Source organism: Ostrinia furnacalis, unplaced genomic scaffold (genome assembly GCF_004193835.3).
Source record: "Ostrinia furnacalis isolate ACB-3 unplaced genomic scaffold, ASM419383v2 OfSCF1456, whole genome shotgun sequence".
Classification (NCBI taxonomy): domain Eukaryota; kingdom Metazoa; phylum Arthropoda; class Insecta; order Lepidoptera; family Crambidae; genus Ostrinia; species Ostrinia furnacalis.
In genome coordinates this window covers 623,427-635,494 of record NW_021131695.1, presented here as the reverse complement: position 1 = coordinate 635,494, position 12,068 = coordinate 623,427, and the positions used below count along the sequence as shown (strand labels likewise).

General features: G+C 35.9%; 1 protein-coding gene across 1 annotated transcript; it reads left to right on the top strand.

Moving 5' to 3' along the window:
• Positions 1–3,536: 3,536 nt before the first annotated feature.
• LOC114352827 (circadian clock-controlled protein) lies at positions 3,537–11,615 on the top strand. Its single transcript, XM_028304570.1, has 5 exons — positions 3,537–3,754; positions 6,490–6,709; positions 9,026–9,156; positions 9,688–9,843; positions 11,388–11,615. Exons 1-5 carry the CDS (start codon positions 3,676–3,678, stop codon positions 11,549–11,551), a joined length of 750 nt encoding a protein of 249 aa, XP_028160371.1. The 5' UTR covers positions 3,537–3,675; the 3' UTR covers positions 11,552–11,615.
• The last annotated feature ends 453 nt before the right edge of the window (positions 11,616–12,068 follow it).

Genomic DNA, 12,068 nt, shown 5'->3' with positions numbered 1-12,068 from the left:
TTACATAAAGAAAAAATTCAATTCATAGAAACTATTTTGCATGGCTGACTATAGTCAAATATGAGGACATAAATGTATTCCTTTAATATCTGTAAGTAATGACCATGTTTTAGCAAATAAATAATTATTATTCTTATTCTTGAAAGACCGATCCTGCGCCGGCATCATCCAGGCACCTCCCGCGACCTTCACCAGATCGTCGGTCCACCTAGTTAATTTTAATTATTTGATTACAATCCCGTTGTCTCCACTAGTGGGGAGAAGCCTGGTGGGGGCTGCGGTAATAAACCGTTTCATTGACTCTTTTTTTTCTCCCATTGAGGAACTTGTAATAAAATCACATTACTGATGTTAATTTTTGAGTGTTTGTCGTAGTCAGTATAATTCTATTTCTTATCAGATAATCATATTATTATTATTGATTCAGCCTTCGGCCTAATTAACTGTGCAAACAATTATGTGATGTTTTTGTTTGTGTTGCTAATCTGGGATTTGAAGGCACGAGCATTGGGAATTTGGGATCGAGAGAGATCAACTCTATCATTCCTTGTCATTTATACCTATTGGAGGATTCATGATAAGTAGTGGATAATATGCATTCATAATAAGGTCTATAGGAAAACGTAGTGTGGAACGCCCGCCCACAAGGTGGACCGACGACATCATGAAGGTAGCAGGAAGGCGCTGGACGCAGGCCGCTACCAACTAGGCAACATGGAAAGCATTAGAGGAGGCCTATGTTCATCTCATCAGTGGACGTCCTATGACTGAGATGATGATGATAAATAAGCTCTACAATTTAACTCTTAATGAAACCCTACTAATGATTGTTCAGAAGTCCTGAGATAGCTAATCGTCCTGCAATCAGAATTGATGTAGGTATTTGACCATCAGTTTGAAGGTAAGAAAGATATAGCGGGGGGAAATCCTTTTCAGTAATCTGTCCTGTCCTTGACATGAGATTATAACTATGTACAATTTGACACAAGTTAAGTAGACCTTCTAACTTATTACGCGGGTATTACGGTAACCACCGGCAAGTAAAAGGAATAGCAAAATCACCGGATAGTTATAAAGTTGTCCGTTGCTCAGATCAGAAGACTGTCAGCTTAGCTTGTATTAACTAACTAGTGTTTATGAATATTATTAAGGTCAATTGATTTTTTTATAATCAAAATTCACTGTATATAGGGGGTACAAAATATAAACAAACAAATGAACATAGTTCTTTGTATTACCTACATGTGAGATTGACTTGTCAGTAGCCAAGTTAGTTCTCGAGCGCCAGCTATTTGTATGGCCCAAACCAAACCAAAGCGTTTGGCAGACGATTTCTTACAATCCGGTTTTAAGTTTCAGACAAAATGTGCAATGAAGCTTAGGTGCATAAATTATAATTTTAGCTAACTTAAAGACATATTAATTTGTTTCTCCATTTATACATAACTAGCTTTCCGCCCGCGGCTTCGCCCGCGTGGAATTTTGTCTGTCACAGAAAACCATTATCGCGCGCGAGCCTGTTTCAAAAACCGGGATAAAAACTATCCTATTAGTCCAGTAGAATTAGCTTTTAAATCGGAAATAATTCCTACAAAAGATTTTATTGCTTTAATGGCTTCATTGGTTGCCCATTAAGACTCTCCTAAGTTTTCGACTTCGACGGAGTTGTGCTTAAGTGGGGGGGGGGCCCGAAAGGGGCGCTTTTTCGGTTTTCCAGTTATACCGCGTAAAGGACTTACCCTATCGAAAAGTGGTCTTCCTGATGGTTGAAGGGCATTTAATTCTGCATTAATAAGACCAAATTCATATGTTTTGAACAAACCGTTCTCGTGCAAATGTTCGGCAAAGTAGAAAATATGTGTATAATTAATGACCCTCTCCACGTCCAATGGCTCGTTACCCGCAGGCTTCCAAGTCTNTGGACTAATAGTCAAATATGAGGACATAAATGTATTCCTTTAATATCTGTAAGTAATGACCATGTTTTAGCAAATAAATAATTATTATTCTTATTCTTGAAAGACCGGTCCTGCGCCGGCATCATCCAGGCACCTCCCGCGACCTTCACCAGATCGTCGGTCCACCTAGTTAATTTTAATTATTTGATTACAATCCCGTTGTCTCCACTAGTGGGGAGAAGCCTGGTGGGGGCTGCGGTAATAAACCGTTTCATTGACTCTTTTTTTTCTCCCATTGAGGAACTTGTAATGAAATCACATTACTGATGTTAATTTTTGAGTGTTTGTCGTAGTCAGTATAATTCTATTTCTTATCAGATAATCATATTATTATTATTGATTCAGCCTTCGGCCTAATTAACTGTGCAAACAATTATGTGATGTTTTTGTTTGTGTTGCTAATCTGGGATTTGAAGGCACGAGCATTGGGAATTTGGGATCGAGAGAGACCAACTCTATCATTCCTTGTCATTTACACCTATTGGAGGATTCATGATAAGCAGTGGATAATATGCATTCATAATAAAGTCTATAAGAAAACGTAGTGTGGAACGCCCGCCCACAAGGTGGACCGACGACATCATGAAGGTAGCAGGAAGGCGCTGGACGCAGGCCGCTACCAACTAGGCAACATGGAAAGCATTAGGGGAGGCCTATGTTCATCTCATCAGTGGACGTCCTATGACTGAGATGATGATGATGATAAATAAGCTCTACAATTTAACTCTTAATGAAACCCTACTAATGATTGTTCAGAAGTCCTGAGATAGCTAATCGTCCTGCAATCAGAATTGATGTAGGTATTTGACCATCAGTTTGAAGGTAAGAAAGATATAGCGGGGGGAAATCCTTTTCAGTAATCTGTCCTGTCCTTGACATGAGATTATAACTATGTACAATTTGACACAAGTTAAGTAGACCTTCTAACTTATTACGCGGTTATTACGGTAACTACCGGCAAGTAAAAGGAATAGCAAAATCACCGGATAGTTTCATAGTTATAAAGTAATCCGTTGCTCAGATCAGAAGACTGTCAGCTTAGCTTGTATTAACTAACTAGTGTTTATAAATATTATTAATGTCAATTGATTTTTTTATAATCAAAATTCATTGTTGTTTATAGGGGATACTTAATATAAACAAACAAACGGTACTACTCCCACCTCTCGTTCCCACCACTCTAACTCCTGTGTAGCCAGGATTTACAGCTTGACCGCCTTAAAAACCCAACGAATGAAGGTCAAGTTTGTCCCGGGGGAAAGTTAAAATGTCATTGGACCCGCAACGAAATTACATAAATAATCATAAACTATTTGTTTTTTTTACAAATAATATAATTTTTATAAACTGATTTGTTGTTACAAAATTTTTACACTTCAACCCTAATTATCACCTACAGACAGAGATGCCAAGAGCTTCCTCGTTGTTGATAAAAAAACAAACCCAATGTCAGTTGTCGGTACACCGGCGTTTCATTTCCGAAGTATAGTCGCACGCGCAGCAAATTTTCTCTGCTATGATAATCAGTATAATTGCCTTATATCCTCTGATCTACTCTACACACGAGCCATTCGCCTCTTAACCGATTGCTAAGTAACACCGTCCGTCCACGAAGGTCTAACATCGTCTTACCGTTTGTTGATATAAAGGAGCTGAGCTACTCAGTCGCCACAGTGGCGTAACTGACATTAATTGTTCAACTTGTCTTGTTTTTAATATGGAGTTACGATCTTTTTTGTGTTGTGCAGTTCTTTTGATCGTCTTCTGTTTCGGGAATGGACACGCTAAGCTTGCTCGTAAGTATTGAAAAATAATTAGACTCATATCTGACTTGATTAAGAATTTGATCATAATCGATTATGGATACGATTTTTATCATCCAAAGGTGACCTAAATAAAGCAGGTGCGTTTTAATACTTTTAAATGGATCTTAAATTAGGAATGTAAATACAAAATGCTACATGATAACAACAATAACAAATGTATAATCGCGCCGGCTAATTCTGGTGTTTAGCTTACCAGACTAGCTGGTTGGGGTTGCAGGTTAGATTCCTGTTGAGGATCCAATGATGGTGATAATCTTATTCATTTAAATCCGGCCTCATGCAAATGCTCGCTGTAATAAACAGCGTTGATTGAATATAGTCATATCTAGAGTTTTTTTGAAAGATTAAAGTTTGAACTTGGTTTTAAGGTAATATTCGGTGGATGAGCCTATAACAGGTCAATAAGTACTGAAAATACATACTCGTAGGTATCTAATCTCACACTATACACATTAGTCACATTATTTTAGAAACGTGAGCAAATTAATTCTCAAATTAATCTAATTGAGATTTTAGCTAAAAATGACAATACAGTAACGGGTTTACTTAACGAATAGACAATTTGTATTAACCGAAACAAAAAAAGATAAATACAAAGACCAAGCAAAGGGTGTTTTGACACAGAAAAAATAAAAATAAGAACATGGAAAAAACAAGACAGTTAACTCACATAAAAAAACCTTTAACACAATCATGAAAATGTCAAGAATGTTGCATGTACAGTCACGGAATGAAAAGGTTCGTCAGTTTTCAAATTGATTCCTTCAACGAATCGCGAGCACATATTACCTTTTGAAACTATGTTACAGAATAATCTTGAGTTAGAGAAAATAATCTTTAACTGTTCGTCAGTAAAGTTCAAAATTATTCAGATGTTGATGTCAAAGTTGTTTGACGATTTATCTTGTCAAGAAGATTATTATGATTGATAAACTAAAACCTTCTTGTTGGTTCAACCTGCCATTATTATTTCTATTAAATAAAAAAAAAACTATTGTCATTGGTCAATGTCATCATTGCATTGCACTGATGGGATAGAAAAATAAACAAGCAAAACCTTATTCGTTAGCAAACGTCATATTTATTTAAATGTTAGCAGCACTGTTTCTTGCACTGTTATGTTGGCAGGTTTGACTCTTACAGTACCTAGTGCAAGCGAAAACCGACACTAAGGTGACGAACCTTTTCATTCTGCGACTGTACTTGAAAAATAATGACATCTCCCAAGTAAGTACAGCAGTAAACCAAATTAACGGTTTGTTTACCTTTTGTATTTCGTAACTTTACACTGGTTACACAACGAGTAAAATGCTGACCTTGTACTTGATACAGTGGTTAAGCTTAAAGAAATTTTAACTGTAGTATTATGAATGATAACAGTGATATACGTAGTAAGCCTATTTCACATAATTACTTGGCGTAACGGAATTGTCCATTCTAAAAATGTAAGCTATAATTATCAAACTACATTTTCCATTGCTTATGGGCAACTACCGGCCCATCAAAGTTACTATTGTTGCATCATTGCAGTTTGTAAATAGTAGGTAAAAACTATAATCTTGAGTCAGTAATTAATGAAATGTTCACGTGACGTGATTTTAAACTATGAATCAATTAAGTTACTCAAGTAATTCATATAATGAAATCCACTTCCGCTATTTTTTTCACTAAGTCAAAAAGTAGCCTTGAATAGGTCATTTAAAGTGACAACAAAAAAAAAAAAAAAAATAAGAATCGCTGTCATTCTATTACCTCTCTCATGATAAGTTTGATTATTATTCGTGAATCAACCGAAAACAAATAAAAAATTAATCGAATGCCATACCATGTCACATGTAGAGTCTAATAGAGTCAAATACCATAAAATTGCTATATCAAAAACCTACGTTACAGTGATCAAAGTTTTTAAACAGACTTATTCGTGATTACATAAAATATCAAAGTGTCCTCGACATTGTCAAAACCTCAGTCTTATTTACTCTACTAATAAGTTGACGATAACATGTGAAGCAATGTTTATGTGCAAAATCAAATATTTTTATTGTACATTCCAATGCACAGAACAAAAGCTGCTACTAACATGTTAAAAGAAACCGGTAATAAGGAAAATACAACAAAGTTGTAAAAATCAACGTAAATTGATGGTTACGACTACACAATTTATTGTTTTTCACTTCAACATTGTAAATAAATACATGGAGTCATTAAAAGCTAATTAATAGTTAGCTGTGAACTTCGCACTATGTTAATAATTGTAAAATAAATAATACGTTCTTTCGGGATTGCTTTGCAGCTATAGTGCAAATGATTTCGACGTCGAGACAAAATACGAGTACAAACAGAAATTCAAAATAAACGTCAAAACTAGTCTTACCACTTTTGAAATATTGGTGACCATGAAAGCCTATAAATAAAAGTTTAAGGAAGTTTCCGTCATTCAAATTATGAATAAATTATACATAGTTATATAATATTGTTATCTATTATGCCTTTAGGCTATTATGATATTTGCTACAATATAACAGAGACTAATGCCCGTTTTCACCGTCAATTTTTCAAAACACAATTCCTGTTATGTGTTGCCATAGGGGTCACTTAAAAATCTGAACACTTTTTTTTCAACATAGTAAATCACTGAAGCCGTTTTTGTAAATCATGCAAAGCATTACCCCTTATACTTATGCTTAAAAAGGCTTTTTTTTCAGCTGACTACATCCACCCATGCAACGATACAACTAGCGAATGCCTTGTGGAAGCTACACAGTTTGCTCTCCCTGAATTTGTAAAGGGTATTCCAGAACTCGGTGTTCCGTCTTTGGACCCTTTTACGATAGACCAGCTGGCCATACCTTTGAGCGGGCTGAAGGTGACCTTTTATAAAGGAAAAGTTTCTGGCTTTAGAAAATGCATCGTCGACAATGTAATGTAAGTTGAAATTTTTTGCAAGTTGGTTTCTTCCATCAGTTAGTTTGTAGTTGAAAATGTGGAGGAGAATCTAGTTTTGTGTGTAAACAGATAGCAAGTACTTCAAAATGTTCAAAAAATACTGCCAAGCGGCTCCATATTGCTTGTATGTGTCATATGCACTACACCATAATAACAGTCAATTGGTGATATACTTTTAACATGAAATACTTATACTGCTCTGGTATTCGAAATGGATTCCTTATCAAATAGTTATGTCTATTATGTCCGCGAAATTTTAAGATACCTACGAAACCTAAAGGGTACAGGGTCGATATAAAAACTATAATTTAAGGTGAACGTTCTTACTGATATTGGACTTACGCAAAATCGGTGAAGGGAGCGGAAAATTTGCAATGCTACCATCGATTGAGATAACAAAATTTTCGCGACTGTCGCCTGCATTGCCATGGAGATTACAATAAAAAGATTATAATGGTTCTTCATAACTTAGTTATTCAACAATATTTTGTGCTTAAAAATAAAATCTATAAATTGAATAAAAAGGCATCGGGTCAAGGCACTCAGCATTTCTGCATTCTACACTTACAGACATGTTTTGGTAATCAATCGGATATTATGATCTGTATCTTTCCCAACAATGGTAATGTGCATTATGCATGCAAGCCCCATCCATCACAGCTAGTTAACGTTTGCGAAACAGTCACTAAAAGAATAGATACGAATATCAGCACATCAAGCTTAAGCCTAGCCGAAGACCACAGACTTTTTGTCGGCCGTTAGCATAGTTTATTCGGGCTGATAAGCAATATGGAAAGTATTGGTAATCAATCAAATTAGAATTAACTAAGCCCAATTATCAGCCCAATAGTACGCGGAACTGACGGCCGATGGGGCAGCTAGGTTCTGGAGTGGAGGCCGCGTACCGGAAAACAGCGTGAGACGTCCACCCACAAGGTGGACAGACGACATCATAAAGGTAGCAGGAAGGCGCTGGACGCAGGCCGCTACCAACCGGGCAACATGGAAAGCATTGGGCGAGGCCTATGTTCAACAGTGGATGTCCTATGGCTGAGATGATGATGATGATTATCGGCCGACTAAAAGTCTGTAGTTTGCGAGGAGTCTGACCGTCCATTCATGGTGCTATATTGTGACATAGTGTTGAATAAAATAATGATAAATAAAACAGTAAATAAGCCGTGCCAAAATAGCTTATTGATTTTACTAATAATGATGGATGATATCAGATAATCAAGACCTTGATAGTTACAGCTTATAAGTTCTCAGGACGATTATTATCTCATCATAAACAATGTAACTATGTGACAAAAACCAGTAGGATGTTATCAGTTACAAAAGAAATAATTGCATCTTGAATAAATTTCACATTCATTGTTACCTACCAAGAACTGAAAAATTATGGTTACATTTTTCAAATCCAGTCTCAGAATTAGATAAAGATAAAGATATTTATTTGCAAGAATAGGTAAGTACAGGTTATTGTTGATGTTACATGTATTAAGGACTCTATTCTGTTAAAATATTTAACATGCAAATTTACGGGTAAGGAATTCCCGAACACTGTAGAAACAAACAGTAGTCAGCCATTCCCGAAGCTTTTTCACCATCAATTTTGTAGGGCCATTTTTATATACATCAGGAATTTTGTTATACACCTCAATACACATGCAGTAATAATTTTTCCAGGTACAGTAAGTATGCCCAGTTTGATGAATAATGGCTTACACGGTTCATATGGTCGTTTAATCGTATTAAGTCGTATTAATAACATAATCCACTATATTGTCTGCCTAATTCAAAATTTCCAATCCAGAAATGAATAGGTATTTTAGTTAAGTCCACTTTATCTCCTGGAAATTATATTAAACCTAAAAATATTTAAAATATAGGTATAACCTTGAAATGGGAAATATCATGTGTTATTATTACAAAACACATGATCTGGATTCGATGTCTCCAAGGATAATGGAGGTCGCAAAGCATCAACGTCAAATATTCCATCCAACTTAGGCTGGGCTACACCATCTTACTTAACTATAGCAAACATCAAAATTCTGTCAAACTCCATACAAAAGACACCGGCTATGGTTATAGTTACGGTTAAAGCTCAGCCTTACAATATTTTAAACGTACAAAGCTCCATCGAAAACAAACAATAGCGGAACACAATTTCTCTGAAACAAAAGAGGGCTCGTATTTTTTCCTAACAGTGAATGTGAACCGTCATATTGTATTTAGGTCCTCTCTCTCTCTCTTTCTGCATCTCATTAATGTTACATTTTGATTTTCCAGATCACAATTAGAGAAACGTTACTTCGGTCTGGAGTTCCACTGTAACCTGACGATCAAAGGCCAATACGGGGCCGTTGGGAAAATATTGCTGTTTCCCATCAACGGCGAGGGGGATGCGAAGGTTAAATTGAGTGAGTATTTTTAATAAAGGATTATCGGCCAATTAAGGTGCAAAGTCGGGATTGCCGTGTGAATATTGGATTTTAATGCAATTTTCAGAGGCTTACTTTGCGTTCAGTTTAAAAAAATATATAAATGATACTTATCCAAAAAAAAAATGCAAACAGGACTACAAATAGATAACCTACCTTATGTCTTTGGTGTATTTCTATCTGCTCTTATTGTGTGTGGTGTAGAATAAAGTGTTTATCTATTACCTACTACGAGTACCTATATCCTTTTGAACACATGAATGCAGATTTATACCCTTTATAATTAAACGGTCGTTAATGACATTTCTAAGGCTGAGTTGCGCCAACTTACATCAACCGGAACTATGAGCTGACTATTTTTGTATGGGGTTTGACAGATTTTTTATTTTATTAAGTTAAAGTAAGATGGTGCAATGCAGCCCTATTTACAAACTTGGCTGAAGAAAAATGCAAATATTTTGGCAATAAAATAAACATAATTTAAATGGAACTTTTTTAAATTATTCACAGCAAACCTCCGAATGAAAGTGGACATCAACACGAAGTACGTGAAAGACGAGAACGCCGTGAACCACTTCGCCGTGAGAAACTACAAGTACTCCTTTGATTACGGTGACCGAGTGTCATTTGACCTGAAGAACCTCTTCAAGGGCAGCAAGGAACTGAGTGAGATTGTTTTTCTGATTATAAACCTTTTTTACATTCAAAAATGTTTTACTGTACAATCGGATTGTACTTTTGGGAAAAAAATTAATATAGTCATGACAGTTAGGTAAAAACAGTTTTAAGTTATGAAAACTTTGTTTAGGTCCTTGATGTAATTTATTTATATATCATCTAATTTTCTATTTTATTTCTTGTAAAATCAACAATTACGTGGATCATAAGCAATCAATGATCTAGGTTGCCCAACTTCGTAACCACTAGGTCACAGTAACAGCTCACTCTGTCTTTGAGTTACATTTAATTCAGAGCTGAGCGTCCGTCTATCACAAAAATTTCAGAAAATTTTATCTCGTATTCTTCAATATTTTAAAAATTTCATTAGTTATGGCCAGAAGTGGTACCTATAAAGCTTCGAGTGGACATGCTTTCAGTAATGAAAACTCTTCTATTAAAAATATTTTGTCAACCACAAGCGACAGAAAAATCGACTGTTTTAATTGACCTTTGCAAACATTGATCAAACGGAACTAATTTGAAAAAATCTTACACGCACGCGCCGAGGTGTATTAGCACCAATTGAATTTCAATTATAATTAGCAGGATATCCCTCCCAATTAGCAAAGCCTAAAAGGGACATAGGACAAGCCTACAAACTCAGTAATTTACCCAAATAAGACAGCATGGTTCATTTGTCATCCAAATTGATGCTGAATAAAGAACCTGATAATTATTATCAAATCATCGAGTTCCTTATCCTCAGGATATAGCTTCGTGCTCACGAGTTGTATATTATTACATCAGATTGCGTTAAAACAATTTGATTCAGTTAAATGGAAACTCAAGGCACTCGTAAGAAAATCTCATTTGAAATACTGATTAGTGATTTCATTCAACAAGATTATTCAATGATTTTTGTCAGCCTTGTGCCTGTTATTACAATAGAAATGAACTGAATTAACTACATACATTAGTAAACCTTGAATTAATTGATCTTTGTTATCCTTATAGCTATGATTTCTAAGATTAAGACCCTGAGCGTTCCATACCTATATGACTACTAATAGTAGTCTACTATTACAGTGTTCTTAATATTATTATACAGTATCGAAAAAATATTTTCCTATGTAAATTGGAGTTGGAATCTACAGGCCTAGGATGCGTGTCGAGATAAGCGGTTATCACGCTATTTTATCGATTTTGCCCATACATTTTGAGTTCGATAAGAGTATATCACGGCGGGCATTCTAGCCCGGCTGGTGTTCAAGTATCTATAAGGAACCAATATCGAAAACTTAAAAAAGTACACTTGGTAACCATAATTAATTTTATAATTAACTGCTACAATTTTTATGGGGACATGGGACAATTTTTAATGACGACATGGGGCACATTGATAAGCAATGATGTGTAATAGATTTGGACGTGTATTGTTATTTCATATTCATCCATTATCCAGTCTTCACATTGTATTTACTAGTATAAGCTCAGATAGTTTGGACTAGGAACAGCTTAGGTATTTAATGAGTATTTATTTCTTGTTTCAGGTGACACAGTACTAGCATTCCTGAACGACAACTGGAGGACAGTGGCCGAGGAGTTCGGGAAGCCGATCGTAGATTACGCTGTTGACCTGGCCATCAGAACCATCGAGAAGTTCTTCGAGAAGGTCCCGTACGAGGAGTTGGTCAACGTGCCCATCCCCCAATAAATTGACTGTTAAGTTATGTATTATGTTAAGTAGCACATTAAACAAATCGGTATTATTATTTTTATTTTAGCAGTGTTTGATTTGACTCTGACATCATCATAATATCCCCGATTGAAATACAATTTGATTGTGAGAAAAAATTTGCTTGGCCACTTGTATTAGGAGGAACTTTTATAATATAAGTGCCAACATCACAACATATTCAGTCTATAAAGTTTTCATCGAGTGGTTTCCAAAACAATCAGCTAGGCTACATCTTTTAGGGGCAGAAAAGTTCTCTAGTGGCGACCACGGGCTGGAAGACGTAGCGTGGGCAGGCCTCCTACTAGGTGGACCGACGATCTGGTGAAGGTCGCGGGAAGAGCCTGGATGCGGGCAGCGCAGGACCGTTCATTGTGGAAAACCTTGGAGGAGGCCTTTGTCCAGCAGTGGACGTCATTTGGCTGAAACGAACGAATCAATTTCTGAATTGTTTTTCTTTAGATTCAAGTAATGTTATTAATTATGTACTAGAACT

Bases quoted from the DNA above. Each gene is read 5' to 3' on its own strand.
- LOC114352827 (XM_028304570.1), top strand. From the start codon at position 3,676: ATGGAGTTACGATCTTTTTTGTGTTGTGCAGTTCTTTTGATCGTCTTC. The intron at 3,755-6,489 runs GTAAGTATTGAA...CTTTTTTTTCAG, and splicing joins TGGACACGCTAAGCTTGCTC to CTGACTACATCCACCCATGC. The intron at 6,710-9,025 runs GTAAGTTGAAAT...TTGATTTTCCAG, and splicing joins TGCATCGTCGACAATGTAAT to ATCACAATTAGAGAAACGTT.